This window comes from Desmodus rotundus, chromosome 12 (assembly GCF_022682495.2).
Source record: "Desmodus rotundus isolate HL8 chromosome 12, HLdesRot8A.1, whole genome shotgun sequence".
In the NCBI taxonomy this organism is placed as follows: Eukaryota; Metazoa; Chordata; class Mammalia; order Chiroptera; family Phyllostomidae; genus Desmodus; species Desmodus rotundus.
The window spans coordinates 94,752,543-94,777,135 of NC_071398.1; the positions used below are offsets into that span (position 1 = coordinate 94,752,543).

Here is a 24,593-nt window from a genome sequence, read left to right on the forward strand (position 1 = left end):
AGAATGCAGTTTTGTTTTATATAGTGAAGATTTGCTAACTCTTCATTTCTAATAATTTTGTTTTTAACAATTTCTTAATAAAGTTTGAAATTCAGACTCATGTTTCAGAATTATGATGTTTGCAAACAAACATCTGGTGGAGGGGAAATGGTTACATGTTTTGAATGTGGTTCAACAAGTAAAATGTTTGCATGTAAATGGCATGGAAGAAGGCTGTAATTCAATAGGTAAGGTAATCAAAGATAAAACATTACCTTAAATATGTTTTAAAAAATGCTTAAGAAGAAGATGCTGAGATGCTAACTTGTTTTTGCTGTTGGATGGTAGAATATCACTTCTGTGAGGCTAATTTTTATTTTTAAAATGGGGTTAACAGCTGGCCTGCTGACATTAATTGCCAACAATTAAATGAGGTTCTTTGGGTATCTTGTATTTTTAATAAGTCACATTGTTATTGTTCATCTTTTTATTATAAAATCAATTCTTTTTCCATTAGAAAAGTACATTTTACCTTCTTAAATAGTAAGTCTCTTCATTTACATTTTAACATAGTAACTTCCAGATCTTTTCGTGAGTGGTTTTCATCCCTATAATTTACCATTTGTACCCAGTTTCCTAGAAATCATTTTTCAAATGTAAAATTATTTTGTAATCTTGGTGATGTCAATATGGTTTGGTTCAGGCTTTTTCTTTTCCTCTTTTATCTCCAGCAACTGGAACAGATCCAGAAGGAGCTAAGTGTTCTGGAAGAGGATATTAAGAGAGTGGAAGTAAGACATCAAGAATTTCTCACCTCTGTAGCTGTTTTTCAATTTCATGAAATTGTCACTTTTCCTTTCAATTGCTGCATTAAATTTATGGGATTGGACTTCATTGTGTAGAAAGTAACAGATGTTACTTTAATTTTGAGAGTGCATTTTATAGAAAAAGCATCACTTTTTTGATGATAAAGTGTATTCTAAATTAGGTTTCACTTTGTTTTGTTGCCATAATTTTGGGGCAGGTGGAAAAAATCATTCAGTTTTTTTGTATGCCATTGTGTTAACATAAATCAACTCCCACGAAACCTTCAGTTCTTAATATTAAAATATGTCACTTTTTCATTCTTTTAAGTAAATAACTTCTTATTTACTGTGCATTGCTAGGTATTAACATCAATTCAAAAAGAGATATGAGAATATATTATCAAAAATCTAAGAATTTATAGTATAATTTACTTACAGAAATCCATGGGAGGATTTTTGAGAGGCTCATAGGCTATTATGATGTGAGTCACTGTTACTGTCTTCAGCTGTATTTACATTTACTGTATATTTTTCATTATTCACACGTGTTACATGTTTCTGTTGGTGATACATGTTTCTTTTGCTGGTGCATGTTAATTGATGTTAAGCTTACTAAGTAGTGGAAGTTCAGTACCCCGTGTGGCCTTCCTAACCTATATTTGATTGAACTGAGAGTTTGGGTTACTCAGAAGTTATTCTGCTTGATGATGGATCTGTAGTGGCATTTTAAAACTTGCTGTTTTTCCATTAATCGAAATGCCAGACATAAAAAAGGAAGCCACATTGTTGGTATGATTCAGAGGCATAGTTTATGCGATAATACTTGATTAAGAGGCCTTTTCCTCTGGGTTAACGATCAAAACTTAGAGTTTGTATTTATCTGAAAAGCTAGTATTTGAATCAGGAGAAGTGTTACTCTTTAAAACGTTGGCAGAGGTATTTTAAAGTAGAGACTGGCACAGTCCGTCCTCCTTTACCTCAGAGAGTTGAACCCAGGGGCCCAGGTACCACGCTGTTGTTTTTACCCCAATTTTTATCAGTAGGTGCCCGCCCAGGTCAGCGGTGAGCTGGGTCGCTGTCCGCAGAGTGTGCTGCACTCCGCGCTAAAATGCTGTTGGCCCTTGAACAACACAGATTTGAACTACAGGTCCGCTCATGTGCAAGGGTTTCTTTTCAATAAGTACTTTAAATGCATTTTCTTTTCCTTATGATTTTCTTAATAACATTTTCTTTCCTCTAGCTTACTTTATTGTAAGAGTACAGTTTATAATCCATATAACATACGGAATATATTTTAATTAATTGACTTATAAATACTAAAGCTTCTGGTCAATAGTAGACTGTTAGTAGTAAAATTTGAGGGGAGTCAAAAGTTATAGCAAATACATAGGGAGGTTGGGAGTCAGTGCCCCTCACCCCCACGTTGTTTAAGGGCCAACTGTATTTACAATATACTTGTCCTTTTTTTGGCATTGGTGGCTTTATTAGTGATTAACAGTGTTTATTAAGGAGTTTCTAGTTTTTTAAGAAAGTGTCCCATACAAGAGGGTTATCTCTTAACTTTTTAGATATTCTTGCTTCTGGGCTCTGGAGAGGAAGGCGTGTTGAGGCAAAAAGGGATGGATGAAAACCTGGGGTTGGAAAGGAACGAGCTGTCATATCTGGTTTTGCTCTGTGCATCTTCTGTGTAACTGAAATAATTATGCTTTCAGGAAATGAGTGGCTTGTACTCTCCCGGCAGCGAGGATAGCACAGTGCCTCAGTTTGAAGCCCCTTCTCCATCACACAGGTACAGAACTTCAAACTTGTAACTGGGTAGGATTTATGTTACCAAGCGCACATATGGTACTGTCCTGGGGACCTCTTCCATGTGGTGTTCAAAACCCCCGAGAAATTACTTTCGGTCATGATCTAGAAATGAGATTCAGATTGCCCATCTGTTTTTTTAATGCTTTGAGTTTTCATGCCAGAGACAGTCACTGAGTAGTTTAATGTAATGTTAATGAGTTCACTGTTGAATTAAAGGTTTTGTGGATTTCTTGAAATAACGGTAGCTTTTAATATCTTGTAAATTAAAAATTCAATGACATTAAAATCTGTAGTTTGAGACCATGAAATGATAATATTAGGGAAATTTTAATAAAGGAAAACCATGAGCTTCTCCCATAATTTATTGAATTTGGGGGGGCCGATTTCCTCAGATTTAAAATGAGGGCATTAGGTCAATTAGTTTGGATCTCCCTGGCACCTGCCCGTAACTCCCTTGTATTGCGCTGATTAAGCCTCCTTTTCTATGCGCTCCATTGGAGCAGGGAGTGTTTGTCTAGCCCAGGACTGTTCCCTCACTTTCAGAGAGTGCAAACCTCATTCAGCGTTCGCGAGATACAGTGTCTGTGATTCCTTCTCCACTTGCACTTGATGAAGTGAGCACCACCTAAATTTTGAATGTTTTTGCTTGAAATGTTCAAAGTGTAACAATTTTATACGTTTTTAACTTGCTAATCCGCTTACGCTAATGCTCCAGTGGCGGCTTTTTAGACAGACGGTTCGGGCAGTCTGATGCCAGTATGAGAGAGTCCACCAGCCTTCAGAGCCTGTCAGTTCAGGACGGCTGCTGTGGGTCTGGTTTGGGACCACACGTGGGACAGGGGCCGTGGGTGTGCCAGGTAAAGAGCACTCCTGGGTGTGCGCTGTTTCCCCGTTCGCCGTTTTATGGAGATCCTTGTGCATTCTGATCGATTCTGCAGTCACTTCAGCTGTGTAACTCAGCTTGCTTTTCTCCACCCTCAACTCTATTGAAAATACTTTGAAATGACTCAGTCTCTGGTACATTGTTATTTTTAAGCTTAGCATTTACTTTCTAATATACAAGGGATCTTTGTCCATGGAATATTTATTATGTGAGAGCATGCAGGCAAGCAGAAGTTGTCATATCACAAAATATTCACTACTAAACTGACAATTCCGATTATCATATTTCTCTCTAATAGTAGCATGTCTGTTTATCCATTGTGTCCGGGTCCTGGTTACTCAGTCTCTTACTGATGGTTTTTATTATCATGTGACGTGATAGTATTACATTCATGTAACGGGATCTGTTTGCTCAGTGCCTCTGATGTGCTCGGCACTGTTCTAGATGTTCAAACTAGTTGGCCAAACCCCTATCCTTATGATGTTTACCTTTGGGGGGGGGTGCTGTATGTGTGGAGGTGGGGGAAGATACTACATAAGCACCTCTGTAATGAAGTAGTAGATAACACATAAGTAGTACCTTAGGAGGTAATTGTGGGCATACTAGGGGTTTGCAGAGGGTTCTGTTGTAGTTTGCTTAGGCAGGCTTCTCCAGGGAGCTGACATTTGAAAGGACACATGAATGAAGTGTAAATACGATTGGAAGTCATGGGAGAGTTTTGAGCAGGATGTGATTTAGATTTTAAAATATTTGCCGGGGTTTCCATGTGGAGGATAGAGAGGAGCTGTGTCCCTTCCAGCCCCTGCCATTGGAAGCTACAGGAGAGGTATGGAGCATTGCAGCAATCCGGAGTGGAGGAGATGAGGCTTGGCTGGGACTTCATTGGTGGAAAGGGTGAGAAGTGGTGGCATTGTAAAATAAAGTAGCATGTCTCAAAAAAGATACAGGGTTTCGTGAAATCTAAGAAAACGTTGTGGGAGATTTGCTAAAATACTGTACGAAGCTGTCATCAAATGAGATTATGGCAGACTGGTGAATAGTTGAGGGAGGGAAGACAGGCAAATGTGATTTTTCCTTCAAAAGAGTGTTCTGACGTTTTATTAAAATAAGGAATTTGAATATTCATCAGAGTTTGACAGACACTTAGGAAAAATGGTGTTACCCCTAATACTCTTGGAAAGTGATCCTTAAGTTTGGGATGTGAGCTTGAGCATGCTGGGAGGAATGTCATGTTAAACTATCAATATTTGATTTTTCTTTATTTTTAAGAAATATTATGTAGTTGCAATTATAATATCTTTCCCTCATAATTAGCTATATTATTTAAATACCAGACAGTTTTTGTTTTTATTCCTCACTGTAATGTTTTGGTTTCTCTTTTAAGCAGGTTTAGTTTTTAAAAGCCTGTTTGTGGTTTCATGTATTTCTATAACGAGAACCTTCTTTACATGCCAGGGCATTGAATCCCTTACACCAGGGATTCTGGGTTTATGCTTAGAGCATGCCCTTCAATGAAGAGAGAAAGACAAGCAGCGCGTCCGCGCCCCGCTCTCTGCCCTCTCTGTGTCGGGACCAGCTGTAATTATAGTTGCCGTACCCTGAGTGCCTCTTCCTGCTGCCTCGTTCACACTGGCATCACACGGAGTCTGGCAGTGGCTTCTAACTGTCCTCCTGGTCGTCAGATCTGATCATGTCTCTCTCCTGTGTGAGCTCCTTCAGTGGCTTTCCGTTGTATGCACATTGGTTTAGAGCCAGCTCTTCTGCGTGGTCCTTCACACTCACCTGTACCCTGCCTACTATTTTTGCATGTTGGAATCGAATTGAACTCCCGAAGCAGGGTGTTAGAGTACCTTTATATATATACTGTTCTTTTTGCCTAGAAACTTCCTGGATTCATCTCTCAAATAGCTTCTCGCCAAGCTTAGGTGATTACAAATATATCTTAAGAAATCTCTGCTACACCTGCATAGGGGACTTTCGAACATAAATGATGTTTTGCTGTATTTTAAAGAAGTTTATCTGGTGTGTGGGAGAAGTAGTGAAAGCGGCTGATTGTTTTATTGTTGGGAGTACAGGGGATACCTGCCTTAACTCTGACCCTGTACCATGCAAAGGAGTTGAACTTGATGTCATAGGTGATAGAGGACCATGCAAGAATCTTACAGAATTTTTAACTTGAACTAAAACAAAAAAACACAAAACACATAAATCAAACTTCCTTGGCAATAACAGAGAGGATACTCTTCTTACGTTTGTAATTTCTTATGAAGTTGATAGGTAATAGATAGGTAGCATATTATGAAAACCATTTTTGAAGCAGTACAAGTTCCTTTATTTAGAATATATGAAGAATTTATTCTTAGACATTCAGCCAGTTTTGGGGGTATATCAGGCAGGTATAAAACCCCATTCTAGGCCCTGGGGACACAGCTGTGAGTGTGACAGACCCTGGAACCCTGCTGTCGGAGTTCCACAGCCTTAGGGTGAAAACTTATGCTGGCAAATCAGTTATTCTACCTAAAAGATGATGTAAATAGACTTTCAGTTTCAAGAATTCAAATAATGAAAATGAATTTTAACTCTGCAACTTTGGTAAACATACTTGATTAGTAAGCATTCTAGGATTTTTTGAAAACACCTTTAAGTTCTTGTTATAAACTGTCATCATCACTGCTTGCTGAAGTTACTGACGGTCTCTTCCAGTTCTGAATTCTGAGCTGTGAGTCGGCCAGATTTCATTGTGCCTGAGTATCTGTCAGACTTATGTTTGAAATGCAGATTTTAAAGCCCTGTTCCCAAACCTGATCATTAGGTCTGAGGTGGTTCCTAGAGATTCAGACACAGCCTTGGGCCCTGGCTGGTGTGGCTCAGTTGGTTGGACCTTCGTCCCACAGACTGAAAGGTCGTGGGTTCGATTCCAGGTTGGGCCACGAGACAACCTATGAATGTTTCTCTCTCATACCGAGGTTTCTCTCTCCCTCTCTCTTCCCCTGCCTTCCCCTCTCTAAGCATGTGCTCTGGTGAGGATAAAACAAAAGCAAATTTTTTTAAATGCAGGCTTGCAGGGTCATACTTTAAAAATATGTAAACACTGGTTTGGTAGAGCGTATGTATTACTGACATACTTTTAAATCCTTAAATCAGATACGCTGATTTTCTCTTCTATAAAAGCTCAAATATTCAACACTAAAGTTTTTTAACTGTCTTTGACTTATTTCATATTTGGGGAGGATGGGGTATGGATATCTAATTATTTTACTCTCTGCTCTATAAAGTCACATATCTTTCTTTCATGTCTTAAACATGGCTCAAATCAAGTTCCTAGGCTTGGGAGAGCCAGAAAAGTTAAAAGTCAGTCAAGAGGAGGACTGTATTTATTTGCAGAACTTGTAAGTGCCAGAGTAATACAGCATCTGCATCAGAGGTGTCATTTTGTAACCTACATGTATGATCTCATATAACCCGCAGAACAGATGCTGTGCAGGAGGTTTCTTCATCCTTCTCATTTACAGGTGAGGAGCTGAGTCACAGAGATGGAGTAGTTTGCCCAGCCTCAGACGGTTAGTGCGTGCCGGCACCCTCATGCGCGCATGCTTACTGTAGAGCCTGGGCAGGCGAAAGGGTTTGGAAGTCATCAGAGTTGAAAATAAAACATCGAAAAGGAGACGAATAGAAACTTTCAGGGAAAAAACGGCAGGGCAGTGATTCTTCAGGAGGAGAAAGCATGCACCACTCTGGCAGTCTTCATACGGATTCTGGAGCTACACTGCCTGAGTTACGTTTCAGCGCCACAAAACTTGTAGCAGTTTGACCGTAGACAAGTTTATTAACTTCTAAACACTTTGTTTTCTCATCCGTAAAGTGAGGATAATCATACCTGGCTTGGGTGATAAAACACGATGGTACATTTAAAGAAATGAGATGCTGCCTGACACATGGTACACACTCAGTAAATGTGAGGAGCTGCCGTTGTTGTCCTTGTTTAGTAGACAGAGATCGGTCACGTTGATTTTGGATGATTTGTTTGCGTAGTTGTGTCAAATGTTAAAGACAACGTGGAATTAGAAAGGAAAAGACCAACAAGAAGACTGATCTCTCTCTTGAGCTACCTGCAAAATTGGGGCCATAAAACTTTTGATTGTTTAGTAAGTGGGATTTACTTTTCATTTGAAATTCAATGCTCCAGTTCTTGAAGGACATAATACATAGGGTATCCCCGTAGCAGAGAATAAGCTCTGTGTTAAGTAACGACAACAAACATTATTCCAAGAAAAAAGTGATTCAGCTCTGATCTGCTTGTAGCAGTAAGGATTATTGCCTTGGATGTAAGGGAATAAAATAGTGACAAACTACTGGTTTAAAAAATTAAAACCATACTCAATTTTAATTAATCATTATTAAATTTAATAAGTCAGATTATTCTCAAGTTACATGTTGCTTAGTATGTTTTGTTTTGGGGAACTGGTTTAATAATTTTATGTAGAATATTGGTAAGGAGCATGTTTTGGTTCTAGCTCCATATAGTTTATTAAATGTAAAGTTTATTTCTCTGTCTTAAGTTTATACTAATAAAAAAAAAATCATGACAGCAGTTAGTCTAATTTCATGTGTACACAGCATTTTTGATCCATTTAATTCCCTTAATTTAAACCTTATATTTATTTTCTGTACCATCTTAAGTGACTTCTTTTGCTAACAGCTTAAAAATTCTCCATAATTGACTGATGTTGTGTCTGTGAGTAACTTAAAGGAGTCATCCTTTTTCACACACAAGCCCAGTCTAAAGTTAGTCACCTACAATTTTTACCAAGAGTGAACTACTGTTTTCTCACGGCCTCCTACTCATTGTAGGTAGAGCTTATATACAAAATTGACTCGTCTTAATTATAAAGTGTATATCTTTGCTTTTGGAAGCAAACAATTTGAGTGAGAATTGTGTCACATCTAGTCGCATAACTGTGAATTTCCTTTGTGACTCTGGTTAACAGCTGCGTAGTTTTCAGCTAAGCTTCTCCTTGTCCACAGACAGACAGGAGGGATTTTTTCATTATCTTACTTTCTCCATCTTGATTAAAGTGTATCATCCTTAACTCTGTTTTAGTTACTACCCTGACATTGTCTTTTTGATGTCTCTATTAAATTTTTATAACTTTATTGACATTTACTTGGACCAATTGAAGATTCTATTTTATATTTATAGGTTGCCGTTTTTCACTTTTTTCCTTAAATTATGTCTAGCATGGTGGTTCAGCATAGACCCTCACCCTGACTGCATGGGTTCGAATCCTCACTCTGCTGTTTGCTAACTTTGTTACCTTGGGCTGAATGTATTCTCTCTCACAGCCTGAGACAATGGAAGGAAAATAGTATCTGCTTTAGAGATATGAGGTATAACTTGTTTAGGTCAGCGCCTGGCACGCAGTACGTGCGTGATAAGTGGTAGCCGTGAACTGTTTCTGCTGTTACTGCCTGCTGTTACTGCCGTCTCGTGATCGTGGCCAGCTGAGTTAGGGAGGTAACGCAGCAGCCCAGTCAGTGCTTTCTAATGTACCCTTCTGATCGTGTTACCTGACACACGCACTCACACACACTCACACACACACCCATTTAACAAGCAGAATCAGAGGGCTTTCTTTTTCAGATTTCTTCCGTCACAAGTACAAGTTTTTCTTAGTGAATAAAATTAAAACCTGATATAAAATAAATTTTAAACTCTGCAGATACCATTCTAAAACACTACTTAAAACTTGTAATTTGAATATCTTTCACAAATTGATGAGTGTTTTTATTGAATTTGGGGGGTGACGTTGGTTAATAAAATTATATAGGCTTTAGGCGTACAGTTCTGTAGTACATTATCTGTATATTGTGTGTTCACCACCCCAAGTCAAATCTCCTTCCATCACTGTTTATCCCCCCTTTACTGTCCCACATCTCCCCCACCCTCCTCTTTCCCTCTGGTAATCACCACACTGTTGTCTGTGTCTGATGAGTATGTTCTAACACGCATTCGAAATGTTGTTATCTCACTATCGCTAATATGCTAATTTATCTGTCATTCTTCAGACTTGGGGTCAAAGAAATCTGACTTATAACATCATAAAATTCATATCTAGAAATTGCTGCATTCTATTGACCTCTAAATATGCACTACATAATTTTTATTGGTGGGTATAAAATGCTGGGGGATTGGGTTTTACTAGTGAAAGTAACAGACTTTTCGAGTGCGTGGCATCTCCTCATTTTTAACCCTGTCAGTCCCTGGATGCAGTACACTGAACCTAGCATGTGACCTGGTCATACCAGTGCGTGACTCTGTGCAGGGAAGCTAAGCGTTGCTTACGTCATTGTAATCAGAAGAAACCCACCGGAAGGTTGTGTTAGCCCTTTAGTGTTTAGTGTTAGTGTTCAGAGGCTCTTTCTTGTATAACGGGGCCTCACTGCAGGAACAGTTAAGCACACCATGAATTAAGCTCTATTAATGTGTGTTGCTTTTTAAAAGACTGCTGTGAGAACAATTTCATCTGATTTGTTGTATTTTTGAAATGTGAGGTTGAATGTTATTGACTAATTTTATTAGAGGGTAAAATTTTTTGAATTTTTACCATTTTTTTGGCATTTTACTGAGAACTTAATACACTTACTTAAATCTCACACGTCTCACGTCTCTGAAGTGACTTTCTCATTTAATAGATGGAGAAACTAGAGACCAATTAATATTAGTAACTTGCCTAGAGTCACTTAGCCACTAAGGGATGAAATTCAAACCCACTCTGAGCTCTTAAGAGTGCCTCTTATGTTGTAGCCTTTGAGGATGTTTGAGTACTGAAGTAAAATAATTATTATGTGTATTTGTGTAGAGAGAGCCATTTTGATTGGCACCCTCAATTGCTTAAATTTATTAGGGTAGACAAGAATAAACATTTTTATAGTAGAAAATGTAAATGGGTGTTGGTTTATCATGGGTGATATATTTGTTACGCCATTTTCAGGTTTTAATGTTCTTCATAGACTAATTTATTTTGTTCATAAAGATGGGAAAGTGGTAAGAGTAATGAAGTGATAAGGGAAAAAATGGTAGGATAGAACTAATAGGAAGAAGAAGATAGTCTGGACTTTTACAGGTTTGTCTAGAGTTAAGTAGGACAATGCACAGACTATGTAACCAAATGTAAAGAACCAACACAGAAAGCAAGTTGTGTTTGACCGGAGCAGACACCTGGTATGTAGGTGTTAGATTCGGAAAGATTGATTATTGGTATTTTACCATTTGTTCCATTCTTTTGATAGTTTTCTTTCATGTGAGATGATTGCCATCACCTTTTGGATCTGGAAGGGACTCTAGATATTCCAGAGACAAGTTTGTCCCCACTCGCCTCACTTGGCAGATAGGAAACTGAATGGTTTGAATGACCTTGTCCAAGGGCACGTGGCTCTTCAGTGCAGCACCTGCTGACCGTCACTTTCGATTGCCCACTTGTGCCCTTTCCCACTGCTCTTCCTTCAGCAGGGCTCCAGACAGCTTACTGACCTGCCTGCCAACCAAACGGAATCTCACAGCTGTGGCCACGCCTGTCCTGGGGTCATTTTCTGTTGACATTCTTTCATGGTGTACACGTTCACTCAGTGGGGTATAGGAGTAAATGGTTGAAAAACGTGCTGATTTATTTTGTTTAAGGGTTATGCATTTATTTGATGTCTAATTAAATTATTAGCAATAAATATTTTCTTCGCTTAGAAATTGAAATTTTGGATTTATATATTTTAGTTTTACTTTTTCTGTTGCTAACATAATGTAAGCACCTGAAATCACATGTTTTTTTCTCTTCATTTTACAGTAGTATTATTGATTCCACAGAGTACAGCCAGCCTCCGGGTTTCAGTGGCAGTTCTCAGGTAAATTACACAGTTAACAGTATGTTTTAGGGGTACCATGAATACCATCATCTGATGTATAAAATCAGAGGTCGGTTTACTGTGATGTCCAGATGGAAAGAGGGCTGTTTTGAGTGCTGTGGCGTTGATCGGGACTTGAGTGGTTCTGATGCACAACCAGCTAGTTATTTGCTCATCAGTGATGAGTTAAAAAAAATTTTTTAACATACTGGTAAAAGTCACATCAGGTGTTAAGAAGAAGGAAATACTGTAAGAGGGAATTATGAACAGTCAGGGTATTGTTTCAGCGATAAGATAGTTATAATCTGTTGACTAATTACTCATCATTACGTTTCTCTGCAGAAAGTAAACTACAGGTTTGAGTAAAATAAACTCTAGCTTCACCTTTCTTCTAATTAATTGTAAGATTATTTTGACTCTGCTCATCTCTGATTTGGGGGATGCTGATATTTGTCAAATCTAACTCGAGTCTGGACATTTTTTAAAAAAAGTTTCTTTTTTGAAATAATTTCAGACTTTGAGAAAAGTTACGAGAGTGATAAAAAGAATTCCTTTACATTCTTATTCAGGTTGTCCAAATGCTAACGTTTCATCACATTTGCTTTATCATGCTCATTCTATGTGTCTCTTACACATAAAGTTTTTGTCTGGGTTGTTTGAATAAGGTACAGACATAATGTTGCTTTGCTTCTAAGTACTTCAGTGATCAAGGATATTGTCTTATGCAATTACAATGTAATTTTAAAATTCAAGAAGTTCACTTTTTTTTTTTGCCATTTTAATGTTCATTTTGATCTTCCTTTTCTTATATAATTCCCTTTAGCATTTCATATAATGATGGTTTGGTGATGATGAACTCCTTTAGCTTTACCTCGTCTGGGAAGCACTGTATCTGCTGCTCAATGCTAAATGATAGCGTTGCTGGATAGAGTAGTCTTAAGTTGTAGGTCCTTGCTTTTATCACTTCAGATACTTCTTGCCAGTCCCTTCTAGCCTGCAAAGTTGTTTGTTTTGTTTTTTGTTTTTTGAGAAATCAGCTGACAGTCTTACAGGAACTCCTTTGTAGGTAACTCTGCTTTTCTTTTGCTGCTTTTAAGATTCTCTCTTTATCTTTAACCTTCGGCATTTTAATTACTTGTCTCAGTGTGGTCCTCTGTGGGTCCATCTTGTTTGGGACTCTCTCTGCTTTCTGGATTTGCATGTCTATTTCCTTCACCAAATTAGGGAAGTTTTCTTTCATTATTGTTTCAAATAAGTTTTCAATTTCTTGCTTTCTCTTCTGCACCCCTATGATTCAGATGTTGGTACGTTTAAAGTTGTCCCAGAGGTTTCTAAGCCTATCCTTGTTCTTTTGAATTTGTTCTTCCTGCTATTCTGATTGAATGCTTTTCCCTTCCTTGTGTTCCAAATTATTGATTTGATTCTTGGCTTCATCGTCTCCTCTGTTAGTTCTCTGTATATTTTTCATATTTATTTCACTTACTGTAACCTTAATTTCTGCCTGGGTCTTTTTTCTGCTGTTGAAGTACCCAGTGAGTTCTGGAGCATCCTGATAACCAGTGTTTTGAACTCTGCATCTGATATGTTGATTGTCTCCATTTCACTTAGTTCTTTTTCTGGAGTTTTGTTCTGTCCTGCCTTACATAACCACAATATAATTTTAAAATTCAAGAAGTTAACGTTTTTTATATTGCTACTATATAATGCCTATACCTTACTCAAATTTTACAAATTGACCTAATAACCTTTATAGTAAAAGGGGAAAAAATGAGGCATTTTTAAATACATGTTCATTTGAGTATTCACTTTATGTGATAATGTAGTTATTTTTATCATAGTGAAAATATTTTTGATCATACAGTTTTTGTCTATAATTCTAATGCAATGAACTTTTCATTATTACATGCAGAAAAAGTAAATATTTGTTTCTTTATTATTTGGTTTGGCTATGTTTAGACTTCATAAAAATGATACCGTAGTATATAGTTTTCTGAGACCTGGGTTTTTAAGATTGATTATGATGTCTATGGCCGTAGTTAACTCATCTTCACTATGTGTAGTATTCCATTCTGTTACTGCACCACAGTTTATCAGTTGTCCAATTTATATACATTTGATGTATTTCTATGGTTTTTGTTTTTGCTGTTAAGAGCATCTTTGTACCTGTCTCCTGATGCATAAGCGCAAGAGTTTCTTTAGATTTTGTACCTATGAGAGGAAGTGAGGGTTATTTGGTATACACATCAATGTTTTTGTATTTTGAAATAATATCAGTTGTTTTTCAAAGTCTTTTTTATTAATTTAGAACTCCCACCACAGGTGTATATGAGTTTCAGTTTCTCCACATTCTTGTTAATAATCAGTACTGTTGAATTGCCAAACAGTTGCCACTTTAGTGGGGGGCAAGTAGAACTTCGCTGTAGTTTTGTTTTGCACTTTCCTGTCGCATCTATTCACGTTTCATCCTTTGTGAAGTGCTTTTCATGTCTTTTCCCATCTTTTTATTAGTCTTTTTCTTACTTACTTGTAGGAGTCTTTTAAAAATGTATTCAGGATACTAATAATTTGTTCCTATGTGTTGCTTATGGGTGTTGATCTTCAATACAATTTCTGTGTCTATTTAGTTCTGGAAAATTTTCAACATCACTTCTTTAAATATTTCTTCAGTCTATTACTCTCTTTCTGAGTCTCTTGAGTATTTAAATCTTACTGTTTTTTAATCTCTTATCCTCTCTTTCAAATTTTCTATATTCTTGATTTTTATCTTTCATTCTAAGTAATTCCTTCAGATTTATATTCCAGTTTGCAGATTCTCTTTTCAGAGGTCTCCGAGTCTCGGCTCTAGTTCGTGTCCTCGTGTAGGAACTTGACCCTAAGTAGGCATCGTTCTCCTCTTCCCCCCGTCTGCGCCCTGTATTGTGTTTACCATCACCTCCCTGAGTTCATCTTCCTGGTTGGTTGTTTATCTCTTGTGTCTCGGAAATTGTCTTACGGAGATGTGATGCAAGCACTGCTTTAAAATATGGTTGTAACCTGCCATCCCGTTTTAGCAGGCATTCACTTTAGTGTTGTGTTCATAATAATGCCTTAATATTTCTTACTTAATACATTTGCAATTATGGCATAGTGTTCAGTGCGCTTGTAGCTTCTCTCAAGTTCTCATTATGTATCTTTTCTCTGCGTCTGTTTATATGCCTCAAGCATAGTAGATAATAACCATTTGTAGAAGAATTGTTTTATCTCTTGAATTAACATGGTGTAGGTAATATATACCCTTGACCCTTGACCAAAACTGGGGTCATATGTATAACCGTATTTTGCCGTGTATAATGCGTACCTGTGCTTTTGGCTAAAACTTTCAGGAAAATATCTCTCATTGTAATTTTATAATTCCATTATTTATTTATATATTTTTAGAAACAAAACCAATTACCTTATTCCAGGGTATTTTGCATATGGATATCGTTACTGCTTTCTAGAATTAAACTTTTAATACATAAGCCTAAATAAAATAATTAAAAACATTTATAGAGATACAAAATTAGTACTACCCATGTATAATGCGCATCTTTATTTTTCCCTCAAAACTTTGGGCAAAACACTGTGCGTCATACATGGCAAAATACAATATATGCTATTATATACTACATTCTTACAATAAAGTAAATAAAGAAAATGTTCTTAAGAAAATCATTACATTTACAGTATTTATTGAAAAAAATCTGCATATAAATGGACCTTTACAACTCAAACTTGTGTTGTATATGTCAAACTATTTAGGGCATGCATATTACTGCCCCTTAATCTAATGTTAATTTTAACTTAAATACATATTCTATACAGTCAAGCACTGTTCTGTTGTTCAACGGGTACAAGGGTACAGTATAGAGATAATGAAAATAGTTCTATTTTGATAATTGTTTTCTAACAATTTCTGCACGTTAAAAATTCTTAAAATTCTAAATTTTGGAATGGCAATCACAATGGATTTTATCTTCATTTAATTTGGAGAATTGAAAGAAGCTTCTCATCTTATTTTTATAAAATTAGCCTTAAGAGCCTATTTTCACTTTAACTCAAAAATTGGAAAATGTGTGAGAACTATGGGTTTTACCATTTGTAATTATCCTAATATCAACTTTTTGTTACTATGTGCAGAAAAAGAGTTATGTTTTTTTGTAAGTTATAAGTGTCTTTTCTTGTTAATCGCCTTAGACAAAGAAACAGCCGTGGTATAACAGCACATTAGCTTCAAGACGGAAACGACTCACTGCTCATTTTGAAGACTTAGAGCAATGTTACTTTTCCACAAGGATGTCTCGTATCTCAGGTACACATTCAGGAGTTCTTAAAATATCTCACATTTGTATTTCAGGTCCATTTCTAGCTTTCTGTGCTGATTGATGGACAGTACTATTTATAACCAAAAGTGTGTATTTTTGGCATAGTCTACCAGAGCACTGTGAAGGTTCTTAGAGATCTTAAAGAACATTGCCTTCCCATAGCTAGTTTTGTTCTCTTTCTGTATTTGGAATTATTAACCTTTATACAGTGAACTCTATAAAGTTTAAAAAAAGTCAGCCATGAATACATTCCGGCTAGCAAACATAAGTTCCATTCAGTTGCCTCCTGTTATTCAACATTTATTAAATTCTAAGCACTGTCTTCTGTGCAAATAATGAAAAAGTGTAAGAACTGGTTCCTGTTGTCAAGGAATAGTATAAATTGAGTGGGGGAAGGCAATAGGTAAATAATTCTATGTGCTATTGTATGTTTTATAAATATGCAACAGATGTTATGAGAATAGAGAAGAATATCCACCCCCAAAGCTGGGAGTGAACCAGTGAGGCCAAGTGGAAAATGGGAAAATGCAAGAGGGAACAATGTAGGCATTTCTGAAGAGTTGTGTTTAGTCGGGGCTAGTACTAATTAACTGAAAAAGGTAAGCAGGAAGCATGTTCAAGGTATAGGAAATAACTTACGCAAAGAATGGATGTGAGAGCATAGAATATTCTTACTGCCTTGTATTAGCTCTGTGATCTTTAGCTTTTCTTGGCATCTTTGCTCACCAAGGAAGTTGGGACATTACTACCAGCCCTACGGGTTTTTTTTAACGGTTTTTTAGGTAATGCATATAGTTTACAATGAGTGATATAATTTGCGTGCTCAGTCGGTTGATGTCATTAGTGGTACACCTGCTCAAAATGAGGGCCGCCAAGAAAAACAATGCCTGATATTTTATTAGTTCTTGAAAATTTGGCTTTGGTGTTCTCTTGAGTAGGCATGTTTGTGTTAAATTAACACACAGCTTAGACCCTTTGGACAAATATGCCTCAAGACTGGTGGAGGAGGAAAAAAGTATATTCAATTCACACAGCATTTTTCCTATGAAGAATAGGAAGAGGCCAAGTTTTGTCGATAAGCGTGTGTGAAGTTAACAGTCATTACAGACTTCTGGTCAATAACTGGTGGCAGTGTAGACAGACGTGTTTCACCTCTTCCCACAACCACATCGGAGTTACAACTGAAATACAGAAACACCATCACTCAGAACCATCAGAAATCAAGTTGAATGGAAGTCTGACAACTACAGATATTAAAGAAACCACATCCATCCAGACTGGTCGGGACGCAGATGTGGAACGGGCTGGTCCGTCACCCACGTGAGGTGGATAAAAATACGGAAGGGATATCTCAGCAGTGAGGAGTCCCAGACCCCATGAAGCCCTCCAGCCCAGGATTCCAGTGCCAGGAAGATAAGTCCCCATAACTCCTGGCTACAAAAACCAATGGCGATTGAGTCGGTGGAAGAAACTTCTGGAGCCCCAAGCAGTTCCACTTAAAGAACCCACTCACGGACTCACCTACTGAAACTCACTCCCTCAGCTCCTGCACTGGGGTAAGAGCTTAAAAGGCACCGGTGGCATACCGGGAGAAACGGAAGTGTCTGGCATCAATCAAGGCAAGCAGAGGCCATTGTCCGTTTTCTAAACTGTACCCTCACATGGTCAACACTGTTTGACCCACCTTGGAGATCCCCCGATACGCCGCCCCACCCAAGCTGCTTTTCCATTATGAATGACTGGTCTTGGCTCATGCCAAGTTCCTAAATCCTATCAAACAAGCAATACCTGGTCTCAAAAGCCCCAATACTAGCAGCACCCAGCCTAGATTCACAAATTGACTTTGCCAGGGAATCTCTAAGCCCAGCAAAAGTAGCAGCCATCTCAGATTGCTTCATAGCTCAGGCAGGGTGGCCCAGGGTGAAACACAGGTGGGGGACTGACTTTGCCATGCACCACCTGGGAAACCCCATGGCCTGTGCACCCAGTGGGCAGCTAAAGACCATGTTAGAGCACCACCACCCTGCCCCTGCACAGCTGGTCCTTCACAGAGAGAAAAGGGCAGTGGTCAGTGGTCACAGCCAGTCCTTGCAGCTGACTGGCCCGGGTAAATACCTCCTATAACTTGCCAATGGTAGTCAAGACTACAAGAGGAGGTTGTACTCAGTCCACATGAAGGGTGCACCTCATGTACCCAGCTTGGGTAATAGGGGAGGCTGTGCCACTGGACCCTATAGGACACTTACTACATTAGGCCACATTACTGAGACATGGAGTCAAAGCAGCTCTACCTAATACATAGAAGCAAACACAGGGAAGCCTGCCCAAATGAGGCAAAGATACATGACCCAAATGAAAGAACAGATCAAAACTCCCGAAAAAGAGCTAAATGAAATGGAGATAAGCAATCTATCAGATGCGGAGTTCCTGGCACTAGTTATTTGGATGCTCAAGGAACTTAGTGAGGACCTCCACAACATAAAAAAAGATCCAGTCAGAAATGAAGGATTCACTAATTGAAATACAGAACAATTTACAGGGAAACAGTAGTACAGTGGATAAAGCAGAGAATCACAAATCAAGATTTGGAACATAAGGAACCAAAAAACAACCAATCAGAACAATGAGAAGAAAAAAGAATCCAAAAAAATGAAGATAGTAAAAGTAGCCTCTAAGACAACTTCAAGAGGTCCAACATTCATATCACAGGGTTATCGGAAGGAGAAGAGAAAGAGCAAGAAATTGGAAATCTATTTGAAAAAATAATGGAAGAAAACTTTCTTAATTTGGTGAAGGAAATAGACATGCAAATCCAAGAAGCACAGAGAGTCCCAAACAAGATGGATGCAAAGAGGCCCACTCTCAGACACATCCTAATTAAAATGCCAAAGGTTAAAGATAAATGGAGAATCCTAAAAGCAGCAAGAGAAGAGAAGTTAGTTACCTACAGGGGAGTTCCCATCAGATTGTCAGCTGATTTCTCAAAGGAAACCTTGCAGGCAAGAAGGGGCTGGAAAGAAGTATTCCAAGTCATGAAAAGCAGGGAACTTCAGCCAAGATTGCTCTACCCAGCAAAGCCATCATATAGAATCTAAGGGCAGATAAAGAGCTTCCCAGACAAGAACAAACTAAAGGAGTTCATCATCACCAAGCTATTATTATATGAAATGTTAAAGGGACTTAGGTAAGAAAAAGAAGATGAAAACTATGAACAATAACATGGCAAAAAATACAAATCTATCAACAGTTGAATCTAAAAAACAAACTAAGCAAACAAGAAGAACAGAGACAGAGTCAAGAGTATGGAGAGCATTTTTTGGTTGCCAGATGGGAGGAGGTTTTGGGGTAATGGGTGAAGAGGTGAGGGGATTAAGAACAAATAGGTAGTTACAGAATAGCCATGGGGGGATGTAAAGTACACAGCGTCAGGGCACATAGGAAATGGAGTAGCAAAGAACTTATATGGGTGGAGTGAGGGGCAAAGGGGGAAAATCAGGATAACTACAATAGCATAATCAATAAAAACTATACTTTTTATTAAGAAAAACAAAACGAAACTATACAAATGGAGTGCTTTTATTTTCTTGCCTGAGAATTAAGTCCCTTATTAAGCCTCTGTAATTAGTCTATAAATGGCAACAGGAAACTATTAAATTGAAAGAGGTGTGAAACTTATATTCTGATTGACAGACGGTTCATGTTAACCCTTTCAGGTGTTGGAATGCAACCACAGGCAAATGACATACATTTAAAATAAGAGAAATCTGTACTAGAGATTGGGGTAGGCTATTCATTATTAATAATTTTTAGGTAACGTCCCGACCAATGTGGCTCAGTTGGGCAGCGTCCTGCAAAGCCAAAAGTTTCCAGTGCTAATCCAGGTCAGGGCACATGCGTGCGTTGCAGGCCCAGTCCCTGCTTGGGGCATGTGCAAGAGGCAACCAATCAAGGTTTCTCTCTCACATCAATGTTTCTCTCCCTCTCTTTCCCCTTGCCTTGCCTTCTTTCTAAAAATAAATAAAATCTTTAAAAAATAAAGGTAATCACAAACAAATGTAGTTTATTTGGGGGATATAGTTTTGCAGGAAGGTAGAATGATAAGACCAGGAGGAAGATTAGACTTTTATTTTTGTGGACATGGCTGTATTATACTTAGTATGTGCCGTCCTTGGTTTTTAGGAATCTCAAGTGTATCTCATCAAATGTGCACATTGACTGCACTCCATGTTGCTGAATATGGGTTTCCTTCTAGGATACCTAAAAATCTGATTGTTCTGTCGTGTATTTTCAAATGAGAATCCACCCCACACTTCCCTTCCCTAATTTTTATTTTCAGCTATAAACATGAAAGATGTAGATTAAGAAATTAATGCCTTGGCTCTCAATTGTAGTTGAAAGAGGAGGTAAATTATAAAATATCAGAGGAGAAAAATGACAACTAATTAGATACACTTTTAGAAACTAATTTGTAATTAGAATAGGAGAGGTGATATGCCAACAGATACGAATGAATGTTGACCATAAACCAAATAAGCCAATAAAGTCCTACCTTTCTATAACCAGATAAGTGAAATCTAATTCCTGTACTTTCAGATACTGAAAGAACTGTTTTTAGTCCTTCCTTTACAATTTCTGTTGAAAGTAGGTCTTAAAGTAATGAGTGGCTGTATGGTGGCCAGAAAATAGAAAAAGCTCATGGCCTTCAACAGAATATACATTCCTGAATGCTTGTGAATTTTATATACTTAGGGGTTGATGGCAAAATTTAAAAGAATAGATTATTAGCATTAAAGTGATTTTTAAATGAATATCTAAAGTAACTGCTTTTCCAGTAAGTATTTATTACATTACATGGCTTACAATAATAGGATTATATATAAAAAGAACCAATAACTATTATATCCAAGCCACTGTGTGATAATTGATTTTTTTGAGAACCAGTTAACTGTTTTACCCAAACCACTTTGTAGTACAGTTAATTTTTTTTTTGCATTAACCCATGTTTTATTTATAATTTGTTGAATTTCCTGAGAATAATTTTTGTGCAGCAGGAGCTTTATCTCAATAACACTAGAGTATTGCATGCTAATTTGCTCCTTTTGCTGTTTTTAGAATAGAATCACTACAAACTGGACTTTTTAAATATAGGTTGTTAATGAATTTGCCAAGTTAGTGCTTAAATCTTTAAAGGATAAAATATCAGGGACAGAAGCTTAGTTTCCTCAAGTAATTGTGTTCCATTATAGGGTGGGGCAAAAATAGGTTTACAGTTGTGAGTATGCGAAACACAGAGTTTATTTTGTATTATTTATTAATTATTGTATTATTTTCCATACGAACAACTATAAACCTACTTTTGCCTACCCTGTATAATAATTTAAAGTTCCTTATGTCAACAGGTATCTTCAAAATAATCTAACGTCTCCAGATAAAAGAAACACTTTTCTATGTATTATATGGTATAGTAACTCTTCACTGAATGGTTCTTATAGATATTTTAATTTCAGTATGCCTACTGGTACTTCCAGAGGACACTTAGGAAGGGAAATCAGGAAAGTCACCTTGGAAAAGCTGTGTGTGGGTGTGTGAGTGCGTATGAGCTCAGAGTGAGGGAGAAAGTGTGACAACAGTACCCCAACAGGCTTACTGCAGTTTGAGTGTAGGAGGCCAGCTCAAGTAATTGTGTTTTAACTTTCCACATTTTGAAAAGGAAAAATAAAGTCCAAACTTTAAGCAGTTTGTAAAACAGTGATTTTTTTTTTAATTCATGCTCTTACTACAGGCCTTTTTCTAGATTGGAGAATACATTACCTTTATTCTCAGGTCCTTCATAAGTTGATTTAGTGATTTAAATTCCACGTAATGAGTTATGAATAGTCCTTCAGTAAAAGTCCATTTTATTAAAATGGACTTTAGTCCAAGTATTTGCACAGTGTTCTGTTGGATGGAATTAGTGTTTTCCGTCTTCCACCCAGACATCTGAGTATGAATTGAGTATACTTGAAACTGTGAACTACATTGTTTTTGAGAATTAGTAATTTAAACATGACAGTTTTCTACTCTCTTCCTGTAATTGGATTTGAAACACTCGAAAGTATTATGTGAATAAATACCTCACTTTTTCAAACTTAACCAGTTACTTTTGTCTAAATTATGTTATCATAAATTGTGTTTTGAGAGTAAATAAACATGGGCATGCAGATGATCCCCTGTAAACGGGTTCATTCAGCGAGCACACACCTGGCTGGTATCTGCACTCTCCTCACCCGCGCTGTCTCCATTATTGGACTTTTGTTTCATTATAAATGAGTTAACTTTTCTTGATTAGCGGTCCTTTTTTTGTTGTTTTTACAAGAAAGTATTTTTAAAAAAGAGAATCGATGGTATATTCACATTGGTGTTGAGCCAGTGTCTCTCAAGAATCACTAAGAAATTTTTATTAAAGTTGAAAGATTAGCGAATTAATTTGAGCATGTAAGTCTTTTAGAAACACTGTTTAAGAATTGTTTTTATTTGGAAGATTCTACTTGATCTGTGGGCATTGCCCTTTGATGTTGCCGTGGCTGATCTCACTTTGTTTTCGTCACGTAGATGACAGTCGCACAGCAAGCCAGCTGGATGACTTCCAGGAATGCTTGTCCAAGTTCACTCGGTATAACTCAGTGCGACCTTTGGCTACCCTGTCATACGCTAGCGATCTGTATAATGGTTCCAGCATAGTCTCTAGGTGAGTACTGGGCAACGCTCCTTACTCTTTTCTTTTTCAAGGGTATCTAGGATTCAGTGGAATTCGAGCAGCATTTACGATGAAGCATCTGTGTTCTGAAGCCAGGTTGCCTGCCAGTTTTTAGTTCTGTGGCCTTCGGCCAGTTGTGAGTCTCTTTAGCCCTCAGTCTCTTCACCTCTGCAACGGCACGATGAGTAGCAGCTGCCTGGTAGGGTCACAGCTGTGGTCTTGTGATGTCTTTCTTTGGTGACCAGGTGTGCTCTCGTAATAAGTGCTTATTCTTCTTCAGTTTTCTGGACACATAAGTAAATAATGTACATTATTTTTTCCTTATATTTTGTCAAATTCTCTAAGGAAGCAATCTCATCCTTGAGCTTCCTCCGAGGGAAGATTTTTAAATACAAATTCGATTTTTAATATATGGAGGGCCAACCAGGTATTCATTTCTTCTTGATTGAGCATTATTTTTAGTTTGTCTTTCAAGGAATTTGTTCATTTCACTTAGGTTATTGAATTTATTTGCATATAAATGTTTATAATATTCCTCTATTATCCTTTTAATATCTTTAAATTCTATAATGTGTTCCCTTTCTCATCCCTGGTATTAGAGATGTGTTCCCCCCCACCCTTTAATAGTCTCACTTAGAAGTTTATCAATTTTATCATCTTCTCGAATCAGCTCTTGGTTTGTTGATACTCTGTATTTTTCTGTTCGCTGTTTCATTGATTTCTATTCTTAATTTCCTTTTTTTCTTTCTTTGCTTTCTTTAAGTTTAATTTGCCCTTATCTTTTTGGTTTCTTAAGATTCAAACTGAATCAAATTCTTTTTTCTCTCTAGTAGATAAGTTGTGTTACAGATTTTTCTCCAAGCACTGCCTTAGCTGTGTCCCACAGATACTGATGTGGTATCTGTTTTTTCCTCCAAAAATCTTTGATTGTGGTAAAATGCACATAATGTAAAATTTACTGTCTCAGCAAGTGACTGTTGAGTGGTGGCAAGTCCATCCTAATGCCGTGCTGCTGTCCGCCTGTCCGTCTCCCTCGCACACCCCCACGCCCTCAGTACTTGTCTTGTAAAACCGGAGTCGGGACCGTCTGAACAGCAGCCCCTCATTGCCCCGCCCACCAGCCCTGGCAGCCGCCGTTCTGCTGTCTGTCTGACTTTGGCTACTCCAGGTGTCTCATATGAGCATAACAGACAGTATTTTTAATAACATTTGTGAAAGAAAAATTTCCAGTATTCGAAGTTTCTTAGGCAGGATAGGTGAACACTAGCAGGTAGCAACAAAGGAAAATAGCATTTCAAGAATTGAAGGGACTTAGAAACTTTCACAGGCCAGTGATTTTTTTTGCTTTTCCTAGTTTCTCACAAACACATCATGGGTAATAAACTTATTTTAAAGGCATTTAATTCCTCTCAAAATAGGACATTTAACGAAGAATTGCTGGGGGTGAGTGGTGAGACATGTTAGAGATGACAAATGAACATTGGATTTGGTACATTATTTCATCATACTGTAGAAGGAATTACTCTTACTGTAAATTTGCAAGAAATGTATCTACTCTTGGTCATTAATTACCTTAAGAATCTCAGTGAGAAAAAAAGCTGAGCCAGAAACTGCTTTTAAAAATTAAAATGCTTCTTCTTTTCTTATGGGTAATTTTGGGTAACTTAGTACCGTAAGTCCACAAGGCGGCAGCATTTGTTTACTTCGGCAATATCTCACTAATGGGACGGCAGACAGGCGTGGAAATTAATGCTCGCAGTGAAGTTCATAGAGAACTCATCTGACACACAGCAGTAATGTCACTCTTGCGCTTTTTCTTAAATTAGGTGTTCCGTAGCCACCAGAGAGGACTGGTTTTAAAGCCTAGTTTAAGCTTTGAATACTTAGTAGCAATGGCTGTTTCTTGAATTCTTGGTTTAAATTTTACCTACCTAGATTATGTTGAATATTAATATACACTCTGTATATAGTTTAGAGATTTGAACAGTTTTGCTTATGTTTCCCCAAATTCTTGAAACAGAATTACATCAGACAGTAGTAAATTCATAAGAAGAAAATGGTTATATATTGTGGCATTCATTGCTGCTAGATCAGTCGCTACACTGTTGATGTGGTGTTCGATCACTGTTTTTAAGACGCCA

General features: G+C 37.5%; 1 protein-coding gene across 5 annotated transcripts in view; it reads left to right on the plus strand.

The window, feature by feature from the left end:
* The window catches only part of COP1 (COP1 E3 ubiquitin ligase), a 111,155-nt gene that overhangs the window by 47,769 nt on the left and 38,793 nt on the right, over window positions 1-24,593 (plus strand). For all 5 annotated transcript variants that reach the window (XM_045189354.3, XM_053914455.2, XM_024553187.4 and 2 more), the window contains 5 exons: window positions 711-770; window positions 2,498-2,574; window positions 11,316-11,373; window positions 15,589-15,703; window positions 22,308-22,443. In XM_045189354.3, the coding sequence (XP_045045289.1) occupies window positions 711-770; window positions 2,498-2,574; window positions 11,316-11,373; window positions 15,589-15,703; window positions 22,308-22,443 (446 nt within the window). The remainder of the gene's footprint in view (window positions 1-710; window positions 771-2,497; window positions 2,575-11,315; window positions 11,374-15,588; window positions 15,704-22,307; window positions 22,444-24,593) is intronic.